We start from the raw sequence: 18,903 nt of genomic DNA, 5'->3' as shown, positions 1-18,903 counted from the left end.
GCTACTTGTGTGAAGCAATTTTTAAAGGTTGATTTATCTTTATTTGAAGGGCAAGAGAGAAGGAACAACATCTCCCATCTGGCTGCTCACTGTCAGAGCTGAGTTGATTTGAAGCCAAAAGCCAGGAGCTTCCTTTGGTTCCCTCATGTGAGTGCAGGGTCCCAACAATCTGGGCCATTCTATACTACCTTCCCAGACCATAATCAGAGAGCTGGATGAGAAATGCAGCAGCCAGGATACCACCCAGCACCCATATGGGACGCCAGTGCCACAGGATAGAGGATTAGCTTGTGACACCACTAGGCCAGGTTGGTCCCAGTATAAAGCAATTATAAAGAAATTTCATGCTAGGACTTAGGCACAATGGATATATGCACGTGCCAGCTTCCATGTGGGTGCCAGTTCCAGTCTGGCCGCTTCACTCGCAATCCAGCTCCCTACTAATGCATACGAAGATGGTCCAAGTGCTTGGGCCCTATATCAATAAGGGAGAGCCAGATCCTGGCTGATTATGTCATGTAAACACATGGCTGGCTTCTCAGGTGTATAAATGCCAAATTACTGCAGTCAAGGTTAGTGGATGGGCAACACATCCAGGCTCTCCTAACTGGGAGCTCTGTATCATTTCTACACAAACACACACCGCCCATTCACACCCCTGCACACCCTATCCTAATGACAATGCAATCCTGTACTACAGTATATGTCACCAGCAAGCAAAGCCTGAGAAAAGCTGGCCTGTTTGGAATGTGAGGATTAAAAACCAAAAATGGGGTGGCAGGAACATGGAGGAAAAGCCAGGAAGTGGGGGCTTCTGAGCTGGTTAACAATATGAACAACTGCAGTTCCATCTCACGAGAGACCCTCTGAGGATCAGGAATGGCGTAGGCATTCACACTGCCTCCTGGAATGAGGCTCAGGCATGTAAACCCTGGCTACAACCTTTAGCACTGCAGTATTTCCCCTGGGAACGTGTTCCCTCTGTCTCCTAACACTCTATGCCTGATGGGATTGGATACAGGTAATGTCCCAAGGCAGAACAGTAAAGTGACCCGCCAATACTTGTGGGAATGTTGGAAAACAACCAAAGCTTAAATGAAGTTAGATATGAACTGAGGCAAGCAGGCAACACTTCCCCCCTTCAGACTCTAGTCTAGTTTAGAAAACATAGGGCCTGGCACAATGGATTCATTGGCTGATCCTCCATCTCCAAGCACTGGATCCCCTATCACACCACTGAATCGTCAATTTCTGATCTGTTTCTCAAAGATTTTATCTCCATTTATCACTGATGTTGCCAGTGTAAATATAAGACATGCCAAAACCAATTTCACCTCCTTCTTTTATGAATTGATAGATGAGTAATTCAGGGAAGTTTCATTGATGTTACTGAATTACAGAATGAATAACATGAAGAAGACTAAATAGGTCAGAGGTAGATAGACCATTCCAAACTGGCAGAATACTGATCGACGATTCCAGTGTGGAGTTACATCAGATTCCTCCTGTACGCTGTGTATGAATGGTTCACCTACAGCCGCACAGCACAGCAACCTTACCTAGCATAGAGAAGTCACTCACTAAATGGGAAACAGAGCAAGGAAAGCGTCACCAAAAGTTTTCTGACCTAAGAATATTAAGAAAACCCAGGTCAGCGCTTCTCAAGTATTTTCCCCCAAGGACACACTTGGTCATGTGCAAGGGCATTTGTAGTTGTCACACTGAGGAGCAGAGTGTTAGGAAACATCCCACAATGCATGGCACAGCCCCCTTTGTCCCAAGAAAGAGCTATCCTATCCCAATTAGCCAAGGCTGAGAGAAAGAGGTGCAGAAAAGAGGTGTCTGGATAGTAACACACAAAATATATATATATATATATTATTTCTTGTCTTACAGCATTTTTGAAAATCAATGTTTCATTACAAATGGTTTGTCCTACATGCCAGCAATGCAAAGTGTTGCATTAGTGCCACCAAAACCAAAAGAATTGGTAAGTGCAATACATCTGTGCTCAGCTTTCCATTCCTGTGCCTCCAGTGGGACATAATTCAGATCGAATTCTGCTTCCGTGCAGTCCAGGTTCAAGGTGGGTGGCAGTTTTCGATAGTAACAAGCGAGTGCGGTGAAGGCCGCCTCGGCCGCCCCTGCAGCCCCCAGCAGATGGCCTGTGGCCCCCTTCGTGGAGGACACGGCCAGCTTGCGCGCGTGCTCTTTGAAGAGACGTTTGATGGCTCTGTTTTCAGCAGCATCTCCCAAGGGGGTTGAAGTGGCATGCGCGTTGACGTAGGTTATCTCCTCAAGCCGTACGCCTGCATCTTTTACAGCTGCAACCATACATCTAATAACACAGGAAAAGGAATCGATAGGAACTCGGTTTAATTTTCACAAGAGATTCTGCATTGGCATGGTTGCTGGAAAATGAATCCAGGCATTTGGTTCTACTGGATGGAAACAAGCCTCGCTCCAGTAAGAGAATCTTGGATTACCACGTGAGGCAGAATGTCATGGGCCATCAGAAGTCAGTCACACCCAGCACCTCGGAGCCAAACATGCAGACCTGTGACATCTACCATGACTAATAAAGTACAATTCCATTTGCTTGAATCGACATTCTCCTCCCCGTGAGGGAAAACTCGTGTTGACTTAAAGCCTGAATAATAATTTTTCTTCTATCAAATTTGCATTACCAGGAGAAATATAGAAATGTATCATTTTTTAGTTTTTGCTGTTCACATTTAAATGTAAAATTTGGCATATTTCCCAATAACCTGCTACTTCAGTACATCAAATAACCTTTGACTCTCTTTACTGAAGCTATGCAAAGTATAAATATAAAGCAAAGCCAAGATACAAATTAATAAAAATCTCTGGAAGAATATTTAAAAATAGATGTAGACACTTCTTTTTTAGTTTTTATCTGTGGGCTGCATGTATTCTTTAAAAAAAATTATTTGAAAGGCAAGGTGACACTGGGGGGTGGAGGAGGACCAGAGAGAGAAGCCTGCTGGTTCATGCCTCAAAAAGTCAGCGACAGTGGGGTCCTGGCCGGGCCTACGTCAGGAGCCTGGAACTCCACTTGGGCGCCCACATAGGTAGCAGAGGTCCAACTACTTTAGTCTTTCAACTGCTTCTTTTCTTTTTCAAATATTTTATTTATTTTTATTGGAAAGGCAGATATATAGAGAGAAGGATAGGCAGAGAAAGATTTTCCATCCATGCTGATTCATTCCCCACGTGGCTGCAACGGCTGGTGCTGAGCAGGGTTGCCAGGATTTGAACTGGCACCCAGGGCCCAGTGCGGTGGCCTAGTGGCTAAAGTCCTTGCCTTGAAAGCACCGGGATCCCATATGGGCACCGGTTCTAATCCCGGCAACTCCGCTTCCCATCCAGCTCACTGCTTGTGGCCTGGGAAAGCAGTACAGGACAGCTCAAGGCCTTGGGACTCTGCATCCGTGTGGGAGACCTGGAAGAGGCTCCTGGCTCCTGGCTTCAGATCGGCACAGCTCCAGCTACTGCGGCCACTTGAGGAATAAAGCAAAAGACGGAAGATCTTCCTCTCTGTCTCTCCTTCTCTCTGCGTATCTGACTTTCCAATAAAAATATAAACAAATGAGTAAATAAATAAATAAGAATGGAACCTCTTGAAATGGAGGAGGAGAAAGACACCTCTAAGAGAATTGACTTCTCTCCCAATCGCCTGACCGGCCACAGGTGAGGGCGGTGGGAGGCAGCACACTGACAGGTACTCGGCACAGACAGACACGTGAAAGATGGCAAGGAAAAAAGTTCGCGGACACCCACGATCTCCACCAATGTATCAGCCTTATTTAAAACGCAATTTTTGTACAGATGTTCTAATATTCCCAGAAGTTAAAGCTGAACATTCAGAACCACTGTGCTAAGTCTAAAGCAGAAGACAACAGAAATCTAGTGGGACTCAGAACCCTCCAAGTAGAGAAGAAAGTCTGCACAGCAGCACCATCCTTACCTAAAGGCACCTTCTCCTTCGGGATCAGGGGCGGTGATGTGCCCCGCATCGCCTGAGAGCCCATAGCCCAAAACTTCAGCATAGATGCGGGCCCCTCTTCGCAGGGCGTGTTCCTGTTCTTCCAGTACCAGCACCGCGGCCCCTTCTCCCATAACAAAGCCATCCCTCTTGGGATGAAACGGCCGACATGCCAACCTAGGATCCGAGTTGGTGCTCAGAGCCCGAGCTCTGGAAAAGCCAGCCAGCGATAAGGGACTAATACAGGAGTCGGTTCCTCCAGCCACCATGACGTCGGCATCACCGTGGGCGATGAACCGGAAAGAGTCGCCCACGGCATGAGCGCCCGTGGTACAGGCTGTGGACACCGCGTGATTGGGGCCCTTGAGTTTATAGCGGATGCTGATCTGGCCCGCAGCCATATTGATCAAAATCTTCGGGACAAAAAAGGGGCTGACTTTATTATAACCCTTTGTCTGAAACATCAGAGCTGTTTCGGAAACAACTTCCAGAGGAACCATCCCCATGCCAATGGCCACACCGGTAGCTGCTTGCTCAGCTTCTGTCTGCGGCCGCCAGCCCGAATCTTCCAAGGCTAACTCTGCAGCCCCCATGGCCATGACCGTGGGAGAAGACATGGACTTCAAGTCCGCTTTAGACACGAAGTTTTCCTCGTGGAACTCGCCTTCACCACAGCCTCTTGGCACAAAAGCAGCCACACTGCAAGGGATACCCTTATACTCTTGAGCCACCAGCGGAACAATTCCACTCTCCCCTCGGACCAGGCGGTCCCACACCAACCGGGTGCCAACACCCAGTGGGGTCACCAAGCCAATGCCTGTGATGACAACACGCCTGCGTGGCTTGAGGGACGCAGAGGTTCCCAAAGGCCTCCTCTTACTTCTTACATGCTGGCACAATCTTGAAGACAGAACAGGAGGGCTTACAAGCTTTACGAAATTCTGCAAGCAGTTTGACAACATGGTAGATGCAGGATCCGAAACACGTTCCTGTAACAGACCACAACACACCCGGGCAACAGTGCCTGTGAACCGAAGGGCCGAGAAACAACAGTCCAGGCACACCCTTTCAGGTGCCTGACTGCGAAAGTTAAATACGCACAGGGGAAAACTATGTTAAATTGCTTTTACACTTTATCTTCAAACCATGTTACACCTTTTTTACATTTGTAAGTGCTCTGAGCCCTTAAAAAACAAAAAGACCCCCCCCCCACCGCCGCCACTCATACTCATTCTCTCTCTCTCTCTCTCTCTCTCTCTCTCTCTCTCTCTCTCTCTCTCTCTCTCTCGGACACGGGCTGCAAGAGCACCCTGTTCTCGGGTTACACAGGGCTCGGTCCTAGCATGTCTGATGTCAGGGGAGCCTATTCTTTGCGATGCAATAAGTCGGCATTCTCCGTGTTCCACACGTGGGAATCAGCCGGCTGTCCGTCGGCGCTCAGATCAAGCTCCCGACCAGCAGCACCGGGCGGCTCGCCCCCAGCCAGCCTCCACCGGACAAAGTTCTCCAGCGGGGCGGGTCACCTGTGGCCCCGTCAGGACGTGACCGATTGCTTCCGGGGGAGCGCCTGGGCCGGCGGGGAGTGGACAGGTGTGGTGACCCCACCCCCAGGCCGCCCCGAGGAGGGATTGCAGCTCGGGGTCCTCCGCCTGTGTTCTCGAAACCCCACACCGACTAGACTGAGCGGGGGAGCGGAGGAAGCAAGCGGAACAGTCAGCACGGGATACCTTTGGCGGGGCTCGCGCCGACGGAAGCAGCCCTCGCGCACGCGCGCGCACGGACGTACGCAGGGGCGCGCGCGCACGCACGCACGCGTCCCGCCCGAGGCGGCGTCAGCCTCGGGAGCTCCCGGGTCCACGTCAGCTGTGGCCCGAGTGACTGGCAGGTGACTGAACCTGCAGCTAACACAGCCACGCTGTGATAACGTCCATATAGTCAGTATTGTCTGCAGTAAATTCCGCCGCGGTCCTAGGGAAAAATTAAGGCATTCCTGTTGCCACAGTTATTGCACCATGTCCCATAGTCCTTTAGAATAGTGCATAAAATACTTGGGCCCTCTCGCCCATGTCTGAGACCTGCATAGCATTCCTGGCTTCCAGCCTCAGCCTGTCCTAGCCCCAGCTGTTGTGGTCATTTGGGGAGTTTCTGTGTCTCCCCTCCTCCGTCTCACTCTTTCAAAATGAATACATCTTTACACAGACAACGAAAAACAGAGATGAGAGTCTTCCCATAAACTGCAAGTGTTACGATTTGATCAATGTTGAATTTGAGATGCAGGACAAAGCACCAATCAAAGTGTAAGAGTGAGGAAAGGGCTAAGTTACTCAAGTCTCAAGTTTCACAGAGGGGACTGCAGATCAAATCCAGAGCTGCCCGGTCTAATCTGGCCTGCTCTTACACTGAATTTCAATTTCTCAATGAGAACAATGGTTGACTCGCACACCCCTCACCGTAGATTCCTGGACCACCTACTGTCTTGAACAAAGCCATTTCTTAGATTGAAGTTACACACTTGAATTTGACACTTGGAGGTAAACTGTGGCAGGGGGAGCCACAGAAACCTACAGACTGGGAGACAGAATCAGATGTGTGCCTTGGAAGGATCTCACTGCTTCTGGATACAGGAAGGATTGGAATGGTGTGGGCAAAAACAGAGAAGAGGGTAAGACTGGATGGAGCATCGTGAGACCTTGAACTAAGCAATGACAAAGAGCGGACACGCAGGAGGTGCTGAAAAGCAAACGCTGCTAGGCTTTTCCCCAGAATAAGTGGGGTAGGGGGGCGCGGGGGGAGTCTTGAAAGTCCTTCCCTCCTCCCTCTTTTACTTCCTTAACCTTTCAATTTAAGGATTCTGACCAAATTCTCCCTTTATCAAGAAAATATAACTCAAATAAAAGTTTTCCTCCCTTTAAACGGATACATTTTTAACTTTCTTGGACACCAAATTCCCCTGGGCTTGTTACTACACAGATGCCAGGCTCCACCTAAGGATGGGGCTTGGGAACTGCTCTTCTTTCAAGTTTCTATTAATCATGCTGCCCTAACCTTAGCATGACGTCATGCGAACAGGGACCCTATTGGTCCACAGCTGTGTGTGACAGTCACTTCACAAATACCAGCTTAATGAATGAACACACACCCGTACATTACATTTGGGGGGGGGGGTGTATTTCTTACCAAAGGACTTTTGTTTGTCTCCTCACAATAGGTCTTTTATGTTGTCAGCTAAAAGGCCATCTGTGTATATGTTACTGGTTTTGCCTTCCCTACTAGATTAAAAGCATTTCATGCCATCTTTCTCACACTGCTTTGCACCCAGCAAGCACTTAATAAGTAGTAGTTGGTTAACTGGTTAATGCAGTCACACAGTGGTAATTCACCACACCAGTTCTTTGGGGTCAGTGTTTTTGGTTTTTTTTTTTCTTCACTTCTTTTTTTCTTTCTTTTGTTCTTTCCATCTTTCTTTTTTCTCCCCTTCCTTCCCTCCTCCTTCATCCATCCACCTTCCTTTCTTTCTTTCTTTCTTTCTTTCTTTCTTTCTTTCTTTCTTTCTTTCTTTCTTTCTTTCTTTCTTTCTTTTCTCTCGCTCTCTCTTGAAAAAAAACTGATCCTGGGGAAGTCTCGGCAGTTTATTTTAAGAACAGTGCCATCATATGCCAATTCTAAAAATGATGTTTTTAATAAAGTTGGAATCCAGGGTTGGGAGGGAAGGGAATCATTATACCTGAACAACAAATATTTAAATTTTTTAAAAAACAGTAAGTTCAAATCTGATTTATTTGATGGTATAAGCAGACTACGCATAGTTTGATCTCTTCCATTTTTCTAACAGAAACTGAAGAATCAAACTGTTTCCAAGTTGCCCTAGTAGCAGGAGCAGTGGAGGCAGCAGGTCACACCCCAAGCCCCACACTCTCCCCAGCCGTGGGAGGCACCTGCCCAGCTTCTACTTCCACTCCAATATCCAGCTGAGGCCTCCTTCTTGCTCAGGATCTGATACCGAAAATGAGTGATGGAGAAGGTAGTGGCATCTTGGGGCCCAAGCACTAACAAATACAGAAGTAACAGGGCTTGACAGTGAGAGTCAGCCAACTACACCTGTGGGACAAATCCAGCAGCCAGCCCTTTTGTAAACACAATTTCAGCAGAACAAAAGCACACTGCTTTGCTCGACGGAGCTACTTTCATAGAGGCAGAGTTAAATACAGACAGACTCCATGAGGCCTAAAACATTTACCCTCTGGCTCCTAAATGTTTGAACATTTAAATTCTATTCTAAGGAATACACCCTCTAATGACATCTGTATTATTCAACTCCTTTTGTGAGCCAGAAAGAAATTGTGTTAAGCCACTGAAAACTTTAGTCACAGCAGCTAGCAGCATCCTGTTGGACATTCTTGAAGTTAGCCCGAAAAGTTATCAAAAACTTTTGTGCACCGAGCAGATAGATGGTAACTGAATGGATTGCATGACCCACAGTTTTGGTCAAAGAAACTGGAAAAAAAATTTAAAGTCAACAGAAAAATGAAGATTCCAGAACATTCTAAGAGGTTCCTTAAAGTAAACAAGGATTAGGGAACATTTTAAGAGGTTGCTTAAGGTAAAGAAGTTATCTTAAAAACACAACCTCAAGAAAAACATTTGTTGGGGTTTGGAAAGAAAGAAGCCATTGGCCAAGCACACTTTCAAGAGCACAGTGAGGCAGAGGCAGTGTAAAACGTTAAGAGACAGAGTCCTTACTTCTAAGGAGTAAGTGACACCAAAGGCATGAGCTGCCTGCAAGCAAGTTCCAAAATAACACCCTTCCTTGCCTTGGGGAGCCACTGCGAGTCCTCTTGTCCTCCCCTCAGTCCCATATTTTATTATGGTTGTGTTGGTGCCGACGTGTTTCATGCTGGCCACCTCATCCCAATAGCAGGCTGCACCCCGAGGTTTATAAAACACTCCTCTACAGCAACACCATGCCATCTGATCAGAGACTTCACAGCCTTTGAATCCTGCCCCCAATTCTGCAACGAACCCACCTACAGAAACCCAGCAGGGCCGACGGCCGAGCTCTCTCGTTTGGGAACCTTCCTCCTCGCGTCTTTCACCCACATCCCCACATCCTCACATCCCCACATCCCCCTAGCACGGCCTGGCAAGGAGAAGACCGGGCAAGGGTTGTATGAGAGGTGAAGAAGCGAAATCAAGAGCGGTCTCTCAGGCTTCGCGCCCAGGGCACCCAGGCTGGCACTCAGCGTGCAGGAATCCGGGTGTCCCTTGCAGACACCGTCCCCGCCTCGCCTCGCCTCGCCTCGCCTCGCCTCGCCTCCCCTCGCTTCGGGGGACGCCGCCTCTCCCGGCCGACCCCACCCCTTCCGAGGTGTCGTCCCTGCTCGTCCCGGCTCGTCCCGGCCAACCGCTGGCCGCTAGCCGCTGGCCTCTGGCCCGACCGCACCTTCCCTGCGACAGCGCAGCCAGCTGCCCGCCCCTTCCCGGGCGGCGGTGGCCACGCCGCGGAGCGCCTGCTCAGTGCAGGACGCGGCGCGCGAGGGGCGGCGTCCGCCTCAGGCGCTCCAGCATGGCGGCGACAGCCTCGCCGCGGGTCAGCTCCTCAGCCTCGGCGTCCCCGGCCGTGGCCGAGCTCTGCCAGAACACCCCAGAGACCTTTCTGGAGGCCTCCAAGCTGCTGCTCACCTACGCTGATAACATCCTCAGGTGTGGGGCCGCGGGGCAGGACGCAGGTCCGGGACGGGTGGGCTCCCGCGGCGCTGGGACCCCGGTGTGACCGGGCGCCGACCTGTGGACCCCGAGGGTCTCAGCCTGGCCTGGGCTCGAACCCCGACTCCGCCGGCCCGGCTGTAGTCCCGCGAGAAGAGGAAGTTTGTTGGCAGCCGTGACTTTGGCACTTGCCAGCCGGGCGCCCTGGTGACCTGCAGGTCCCGGGTGGGCGGGCAGGGCGGAAGGGAGGGGGGCGCCCCGTACTCCGCCTCTCACCTCGGGGTCCACCTGTCTAGAGTCAGGAGAATGATGCCAGCGGCGTGAACTTCCCGCCCTGTGGCTTTACCAGCAGGCTGGACAGACTAGTGAGTTTCTGAGTAATAATGTCTACTAGTGTTTACCGGAAGGGCCGGCTTCTTCTTCCTCGGACTTGATTTTTCTTTTTTCCTGCTGCTTATTTTTATGGATTGGAGCCATGGTGCTTGGGACCCGGCCTTCACATATTATCTAGATTCCACTTTTCAGTAAGATCCTTTAAGAGTTAGCGAAGGTTGTCACCTTGGGGAAGAGTCTTCTGTGGCATGCTCCGTGGATGGAAAGTCTTCTTGGGGTGCTTTAAGAGACCTTCCTCACTGGGGAAGTGGGGAGGCGAGGTGGTTTATCCACGCCGCTGCCCAGTTCGACCCCTGCAACCAAGGCCTGCGGCGTGTGAGAGGAGAATGGAAGCGAGGTTCCGGGGGGTTCTAGGTGCTTCCGTGTGGTTAACTTCTGGGTCACATCACCCCGGGAGAGATGGGGTCCCAGTCCCTCTTTGCTCTTCTCAAGGGTGTGTGCGCATGAGCGTGCGCAAAATTCCGGTTGCATTCCAAAGGGGTAGGCATCTCTTGGCTCGAAATTTTACAAGTTTGCAAGTGTCGTTTTTAAACCCACGTTACCCATATTGTTCGTTGAGGTAAAGGAGTCGTTTTCCCTTTGAAGTAGTTTTCCTTTGGTTTGAAGGGAGAACTTTGCTACATGCCAGGAGCCGTGAGGGACCACAGAATTGTGAGGTGTGAGGACTACCCTTCTCTGTGACACCCCTCTGCTTCAGCCCTCAAGTTCCTTTAAGAGTTAGGACACCCATGGTCGCTGTGGATGCGTGTGTAGGCAGTGTTCACCAGAGCCCGTCTGGGGGTCTACCCACCTGCTAAGCCACCAGGCTATTTTAACCTTGGTGTTGAGGATTCACTTCTGTTTTCAAGTCAGTGCAGCCAGGTGCTTAGTGGAAGGGAAAGCTTTGCGTGCAAATGGCTGTTGCATCCCAGTCGGGGTTATGAATGTACTGTCAGCTCCCAAAGGAACCATGGTGGGGTTGGGTCAGCTCATGTACCATTGCCCTCACTGTGGCTTGCTTCTGGCATATGAGTTTTTCTTCTAGAAGGGGATCATGAGTTTAGATTTTAGATCATTGGAGACAGTATGGAAAAGTGGGCTTTTTCACTTTGTCTTAACCGATAGTGCCCCTGACCTCCTATTCTTAGAATCCAAGCCCTTTGAGCCCAGGGCTCAGTGAGCCAGTGCAAGAGGGTGGAGAGGTGAGCTGGCTGCACAGAAAAACTGCAGCTCCATCTCGGTCTCCTGCCACCTGACCTAAGAAATCTGCTCAGCTGACTTGAAAGTATTCTGAAAAGGTCAAGGCTTTCTGTCCCCCCTGCTGGTTTAGGTACATGTGCCAGCATTAGAAGTAAGGGAATTTATAAAGTACCCATCCTTTGCCTCTACCTCAAGGACTGGCAATTTTACAGAATAATGCTGAGGTGAGAATTTCATCAGGTTTTTATTAAAATCCAGTACTTGTTGCTGTACACACTGAGTCTCAAAAAAAATAATACTTTTGGTTCATTTTTTTTAAAAGTTGTTATTATTTTCTATAATAAAGTTTTATAGGTAAGGAATTCTCCCCTCTACTTCCCCTTCCACCCTCTCCAGTCTCCCACTTCATGGTTTTCTCTCATATTCTTACAATGCTATAATCCTTCAGCGATAGTTGCAGCATCCTGCTATTTAACTATAACATTGCAGGTCTAGGAAATGGTAGAAAATCTGGCATCATATTGTCAAGCATATTTAACATAGTTCATCCATGACAGTATATGCGTGTGCATGCTTACCTGTATGTCTGTTCATCTAGTATTTTGTGTAACGGTTGGCTTATATTAGAACACACGATGCTGTTCCTTTGGGACTGGCTTTCACTGAGTGGGATGATCTACAGTTGGGACTCTTTTGTTGCAAATGGTAGAATTTAATTCTTTTTGATGGCTGAATAGTATTCCATAGTTTCTTTATCCATTCCTCTTTTGATGGGCACCTGGGTTGTTTCTGTGTCCTCGTGGTTACAGATTGTGTTGCTATAAATATAGGCATGCAGGTCACTTTCTGATGCAGATTTCATTTCCTTTGGCTACATTCCCAGGAATGGGATAGCTGGATCAATTTTCAGTTGTCATGGCACTCTCCCTCCTGAATTCCATTGTGGCTGCACTAGCCCATGCTCCTGCCAGCAGTGGAGTAGGGTAATTTTCACTCCACTTCCACACCAACAGCTGTTACTAGATTTCTGAATGTAGGCCAATCTCACTGGAGTGGTTTTTCTCTGCATTTCCTAATAACTACAGAACCTGGGAATTTTTTCATGTCTATCAGCCATTTGGGTTTATTCTTTTGAAAAATGCCTGCTCATTTTATTTGCCCATTTCTTGTTAATTTTTCTGTTCTTGAGTTTCCGAAGCTGTTTGTAAATCCTGGATGTTAGTCTTCTGTCTGTTGTATACTGTGCAGATTTTTTTTTTGTTGGTTGCTTTTTCACTTTGTATTTTAGTATTATTATTGCTATATGAAAGCTTCTCAGTTTGATGTAATCCATTTGTTTACTTAGGCTTTGACTACCTGTGCTTTTGGTGACTTTTTAAAGAAGTCCATTAATGCCTGTATCTTGTACAATGCTTCCTATGTCGTCCTCTGATAACATGATGGTTTCTGGATACAGAATCAGGTCGTTGGTCCATATAGAGTTGATTATTGTATAAGGTGATAGGAAAGGGTCTTGCTTCTTATGTCTGCAGGCTGATATCCAGTTGTCCCAACAGCATTTGTTAACGAGGACAAACTTTTTCCATGGGTTATTTTCAGTTCTCCTGTGGAAGATAAGTTGGTTATACATGTGTGAGCTCCCTTCTGGGGTTTATGTTCTATTCAGTTGATTATTTTCTTTGTTTCTATACCAGTGCCAGATATGAGATGAAAACAATTGGGAAAACATCAAAATATATTTACAGTGATGCTAGTGTGAGAGGTGGAATGCAGTAAAATTTGCTGTCCTTGGAAGACCCTGTTCTTTGATAGTTAACCCTCCACATCCGTTTTTGTAAAAAAATAAGAAGATATGAAGTAGTTGCTTCCAAGCAGGGTCAGCATTACAAGTTGCAGAATTATTGAACAGCAGAAATATAAAAATAAAACATTGTTCTAACAATCAAGATGCCAGCTTCCATATTGAAGTGCCTGGGTCTGAGTTGCAGCTCTGACTCCTAACTTTATCCTCCCGCAGTGCAGACCTGGGAGGGTATGGTAACGGTTCAGGTGGCTGTGAAGTTCAGGTGCCTGCATTCAGTTCCCAGCACCCAGTCTTAGCCCTGGCAGTTTTGGGCATCTAGAAAGTGGACCAGCAAATAGGAGGGCTCTCCATTTCTCTGTTGCTGCCTCTTCAGTAAATAGTATACAAAAAAGTACAGCAAAAATTGGAAGTCTGGCAGGGTGGTGTATGAGGCTGACCATACTCTATAGTGACAGCATCCTCTATGATTGGCCAAGTGTAGTACTGTTGATTATCTTGGGTTTTTTTTCTGAATTTGACTAAGACTTTCTGATTTATGAAACTTATTTTTAAAATGTGAAATTGAAACTTACATTTTTATTACTCATCCTATGTACATTGTTTAGAATCTTAATTATGGTAACAATTTGTATATTTAATTTTTATTTTTTTATTTCCATATTTGCTGTGTCAAAAATATGCCCAGTCTTAAGCTGAAGCAGATCCTATGGTAAAAGCAATTGGTGGTCAAGGAAAATTAAGTAAATCACGTGATGTGTACAAGATAAAGCTAGGTGCCTGCTTATTTAAAGTACAGTCTTTGAAAGCTGTGACCCATTTTGTACCTTAATTTAATTCACAAATGCTTATTAATCATCATCTCTATGTGTAGCATATATATTTTATTCTATCCATCAGAATAAAATAGACAAAATCCTTGCCCCCACCTAGGGTTGTGTGATTTTTCTTTTTTTCCAGTGACTTGGAAGGCTTATGGAAGTTTCCAGCTTCAACAACACAGGTTAAAATGTTGTATGGATTTTCTTTTTTTAGGATATATTCTTATTTGAAAGGAAGAGTTACACAGAGAAGGAGAGACTGAGAGATCTTCCTTCAGCGGGTTCACTCCCCAGAAGGCCACACAGGCCAGAGCTAAGCCCATGTGAAGACAGGAGCTTCTCCCTGGTCTCCCACTTGGGTGCAGAGGCTTGAGGCTTTGGGCCATCCTCTGTTATTTTTCCAGGCCATAAGCAGGGACATGGGCTGGTACCTGTAAATGGATGCTGGTGCTACTGTTGAGTCTTAGCCTACTACACTAGGGTGCCAATTCCATATTTTCTTTATGATAACATTAATATCTGCAGTTATAAAATTAAAAAATGAAGTGGCATTAAAAGTAATGAGGTTAAAAGTCACAACAATGAAACTTTTCCAGGTTTTTTCCTTTTTAAAGTTGAAGTCTATGTTACCATAGAGGAGCAAAGCCAGTGTAAAAAGTGGAAAGAAATGCAAAAGGACTATGAAAAACGTGTGTGTGTGTATCTATCCATCTATATTTCAACTTTTCTTTTAAAAGCTTATTAATTGCTTTTAAAAGCAGAAATAAACAGATTTTGCGTCCTCTGGTTCATTCACCAAATGGCCACAAAAACCAGGAGCCAGGAACTCCATCAAGGACGCCCATGTGGGAGCAGGGGTCCCAAGCTCCTGGGTAACCATCTAGTGCCACCCAGAGAGCTTCTCGGTGAGCAGGAAGCTGGGTGAGAAACAAGACAGCCTGGACTCTAACCACCGCTCCTGAAGAGCGTTTGCATCAAGCAGTGGCTTAACCCTGTGGGGTGCAACACTGGCCCTTTATAATCAAAACTTCTTTCTTTTTTTTTTTCCTTCAGAAACCCTAATGATGAAAAATACAGATCTATCCGGATTGGAAATGCAGCTTTTTCTACTAGACTCTTGCCTGTCAGGGGAGCTGTAGAGTGTTTATTTGAAATGGGTTTTGAAGAGGTATGTACATTCGATTTTTCTCTCCCTGCTTCATGCACAAAGCAGGATGGAGAATTGTTTCAATAAGATTATATTGTTTCTTGATTGGATGTTTGGGCAAGCTATGGACCTAGTTATTCAGCTAACTGACATTTAAAAATCATGGTTGATTTAAAGATACTTCAGAAAGTTGGTGGAAAATGAACATTATGAAGAAACCTTGCATTGGTTTCTAAATATTTTTACACCAAAATAATCTTACTTTTTGATTCCATTCTCCACAAACTTTATTACCTTGTATACTTTAAGGTCACAGTAAAATACATGGAGAGCCTTAAAAATGTCAGCCCTGTAAGGTAGAGTAAGGTTGGACAAGCAACACAAAGACTTTTAACACATACCTAGTTTGTGAGTTGACAGGAATAATAATAGGGTCTGACCATCTGTCTCCAATAAGAAATTGAAGTTTTGAAGTCAACACAGAAAAATTCAGTTGCCACAGAAAAGGTTCTTCGCTGTGAAAGAAGAAATTTTAATAAAAATAGTAGATGGGGCTTGCCATGTAATGGTTGAATATCTGGATTTGTGGGCTCACCACTGTGGTACTGCCATACCTGCTGGTTTGCTCAAGAGCTGAGAGTGGTTTCTTGGCCTTTGCACTTGTTGGTGGATATTGCAGCCCGGCCCACCCCACACCCAATTCCTGAGTGAGCCTGTGGGTATTACAGCCTGGACTTGCCCGGCCTGTTCTCAACTCCAGTAGCCCTGAGTGTTGGTGAGTTCCATTGTCATGCCTAGTTTGGCCTGTCACCACTCTGCAGTAGCTTTTGTGAAAACAGTAGTGGCAAGGGATGAAGCGGGGAGGTGTTCAGAAAGCTGATGTTCATCTGAATGAGAGATTGTGTGATTTGTATGAGTTCAGTGAAAGCAGGACTTTTTGTGTGTTTAGCTCCTGGAGTTGCTTGCCTCTGCAGGAGTGCCAGTTTATTCCAGATGTTGGGCTCTCCATAACTACTGGGTATTCATTAACTACTAAGCTCTTCACAGACTTGGGATCACCATTTTGCTGTTAGTAATCTTACTTAAGAAATCACTGAACCAGTGTAGATTTTGTTGTCTGAGAGAAGTTAATGGACCCCATGAACTGGCTTCTGGTCTTACAGTTTTTAAAGACGTGGGTTAACAGTTATAGAATTCAGTTGCTTGTGAACTCTTTGCTCCTTTTCCTAATTTTACAAATTCCAGGGAGAAACACATCTCATCTTTCCTGAAAAAGCTTCAGTGGAACAGCTGCAAAAAATTCGGGACTTGATTGCCCTCGAGAGAAGCAGCAGACTGGATGGGTCCAGTCGGAGCCAAGAGGCAGAGTCCTCTCCGCAGCTTGCAGCCAGCCCCCCGCTGCCTGGGCCACAGTCATCCAGCCCCGCCGAGGCAAGCCGGAGTGCCGGAAACCAGCAAGGGCCACCCTCCAACCCACCAGCGATGCCAATGGTAATTTTGAAATTTACCCTTCCTGAGCAGGTGCCATCAGTGTTGAAACAGCAGAAATCTTGTCTACCGAGTTAGGGTTTATGCCCAGACACTCTTTTGTTCTGATGATGATTGCATATTTTGTCGGTTCCTTAAAGAGTTGTCAAAATTGTAGAAAAGTGGGGGGTGTGGCCCTCTATTTTTAAATCCCAACTTTGGTTTATGATTTAGGAGGCAGCTAAGTTTTGTTTAGCACTCCTGCAGATGCTGCGGTGAGGGGCTGCAGCTGCCGTAGGGGTGTCCGTATCACCTGGGAGAGTGCAGGCTGCTCCACTTCTGCTCCAGTTCCCCCAGCTGCTGCAGGCATTTGGGGAGTGCAGTGGCAGACGGACGATCTCTCATGTGTACACGTACAGTCATTCTGTCTTTCAAATGACAGAATAGACCTCTTTCATGGTTTATTTGTTTGAGACGTAGAAATTCAGACAGTGACTGTTCTGATTCTCACTTGTAAGAGATCATACTGCCTAGTTTATAATTTTCTCTGTTAGATTATTTCACCCTTATTGAACTTTTTAAAAAAATAGATTTATTTATTTATTTGAAAAGCATAGTTAGGAGAGGGACAGCCTGGCCCTGCACTGGCTTACTCCCCAAATGGCCCCAACAGACTACAGCCAGGAGCTTCCTTCAGATCTCCTGGGTGGAGGCAGCAGCCCAAAAACTTGGACCATCCTCTGCTGCTTCTCCAGGTGTGTGCCAGGGAGCTGGATCAGAAATGGAGCAGCTGGGATAGAAATCACTGCCTGTGTGGGACGCTGGCACCGCAGATGGCAGACTAACCCACTGCACTACAGTGCCAGTCCTTGAACAAATCTCTTTTAAAAAGGGTCTACTACCTTGGTACTTACACCAGGTACACCAGTGAACATGTGGCTTTAGACTGAAACAAGTGACTTCCTGAACAGAAATGTGGCCATCACATTAGCAGAATTCCTCATTGCCTTGAACTTCTTATCTGTATACTTCTGACACCATTCATCAAGGATTAATTCCAAAAATCCTAACTAGTACACACATGCTAATTCAGTTAAAAATCGGCTATTTTGGATTTAAGGTTTATTAGCAAGGATGTATTAATTTGCTATAATAGGCTAGTGGTTATTAGTGTACTTACAAAGGATAGGTATGGGTACTTACAAAGAACTGAAATAGACCTGGTGTCTCAGAAGTGTTCCTGTCTTACAGGATCAACCCCAGTTACAAAAGTCCCTTTCAGTAGATGTTGTTAGGTAGTATTTTTGAAAAATTTTCACTGTTGGAAGAATTTTTCAGACACACAGCAGAAATTGTACAGTCTGTCATAGGCTGGAAAGACCCAAACTTCTCCTAAAATAGTTAAAAATATTCCGATCTGCCAAAAGAAATGAGAGTTATTAGAAGCTTCGTGTAATTCTTATTAAATAATTTCTAAACGTTTGTTGCTTCGTAAATAGTGCTTGTTTAGAATAAGCATAACTGGTGTTCAGGAAGGTTTCTCGGAAAGCAGTCCTGGGTACTGCAGAGTCAATAATGACACTAAGGCAGTGGCACGAGATGGGATTGCCAGTGTGAACACTTTGTAAACTGAAAGCTTAAAGTTGTCCTTAGATGATACTAATTCTGCGAAGTGTCAGATTGACATTATTCAGGATGACATCACAGCATCACAGAGAATGAATTTTAGAAAAGATTTATTTATCTGAAAGATAGAGTTAGAGAAGTAGAGGGTGAGGTATTTCACCACTGTCTCCCTCCACAAATGGCCGTAATGGCCGGAGCTGGTCCACACTGCTGTCCCCTGGGTATTAGCAGGGAGCTGGATCAGCAGTGGGGCAGCCAGAACTTGAACTGGCACCTGTGTGACACACCAATATTGCACGCTTCAGCTTCACCCCCTGTACCCATAGTGCTGGCCCTAAATTAGACCTTGATGCTCATGGGACAGCAGTGGAAGAGGGCCCGAATGCTTGGGTCCCAGCACCCATGCTGGAGACCTGGATGAAGTTCTACATTTCTGGCTGCAGAGCAATATAATAACAACAGAATGTCATTTTTGTTGCCAAAATTTTCTGGAGTACAGAAGAAAATGAGCTTTCACAAAAATGTGTGCTATTAGTAAACTAATACATTACTCCAGTCCTTAAGATAAGATACCTTGGGACCAGTGCTCTAGCGTAATAGGCTAAGCCTCAGCCTGCAGCATCAGCATCCTGTATGGGTGCCAGTTCCTGTTCCACCTGCTCTACTTCCAATCCAGCCCCATGCTTATGACCTGGAAAAGCAGCAGGAGGATGGCCCAAGACTTTGGACCCCTGTACCCACGTGGGAGACCCGGAAGAAG

The 18,903-nt window shown here is 46.5% G+C and overlaps 2 protein-coding genes across 3 annotated transcripts in view; one reads left to right on the top strand and one right to left on the bottom strand.

Moving 5' to 3' along the window:
• Window positions 1–496: 496 nt before the first annotated feature.
• Window positions 497–5,171, bottom strand: OXSM (3-oxoacyl-ACP synthase, mitochondrial). 2 transcript variants are annotated; one of them, XM_040963729.1, is made up of 3 exons: window positions 4,290–5,171; window positions 3,989–4,040; window positions 497–2,338 (listed from the first exon to the last, which is right to left on the bottom strand). In XM_040963729.1, the coding sequence occupies exons 1-3, from the start codon at window positions 4,966–4,968 to the stop codon at window positions 1,936–1,938; spliced, it is 1,134 nt and encodes a 377-aa protein (XP_040819663.1). In that variant the 5' UTR covers window positions 4,969–5,171; the 3' UTR covers window positions 497–1,935. The 2 variants fall into 2 exon arrangements, with proteins under 2 accessions (XP_040819663.1, XP_040819654.1); XM_040963720.1 differs by having other exon boundaries at window positions 3,989–5,171.
• A 178-nt stretch (window positions 5,172–5,349) lies between these two features.
• Window positions 5,350–18,903, top strand: part of NGLY1 (N-glycanase 1) — a 41,734-nt gene continuing 28,180 nt past the window's right edge. The window contains exons 1-4 of the mRNA XM_041003886.1: window positions 5,350–5,891; window positions 9,275–9,706; window positions 14,957–15,071; window positions 16,296–16,541. Coding sequence (XP_040859820.1) covers window positions 5,350–5,891; window positions 9,275–9,706; window positions 14,957–15,071; window positions 16,296–16,541 — 1,335 coding nt within the window. The remainder of the gene's footprint in view (window positions 5,892–9,274; window positions 9,707–14,956; window positions 15,072–16,295; window positions 16,542–18,903) is intronic.

Source organism: Ochotona curzoniae, unplaced genomic scaffold, assembly GCF_017591425.1.
Source record: "Ochotona curzoniae isolate NIBS_2020 unplaced genomic scaffold, NIBS_Ocur_1.0 contig_1302, whole genome shotgun sequence".
Taxonomy (NCBI): Eukaryota; Metazoa; Chordata; class Mammalia; order Lagomorpha; family Ochotonidae; genus Ochotona; species Ochotona curzoniae.
Note: the sequence above shows the minus strand (reverse complement) of the source record. Positions and strands in the feature narration are given on the sequence as shown.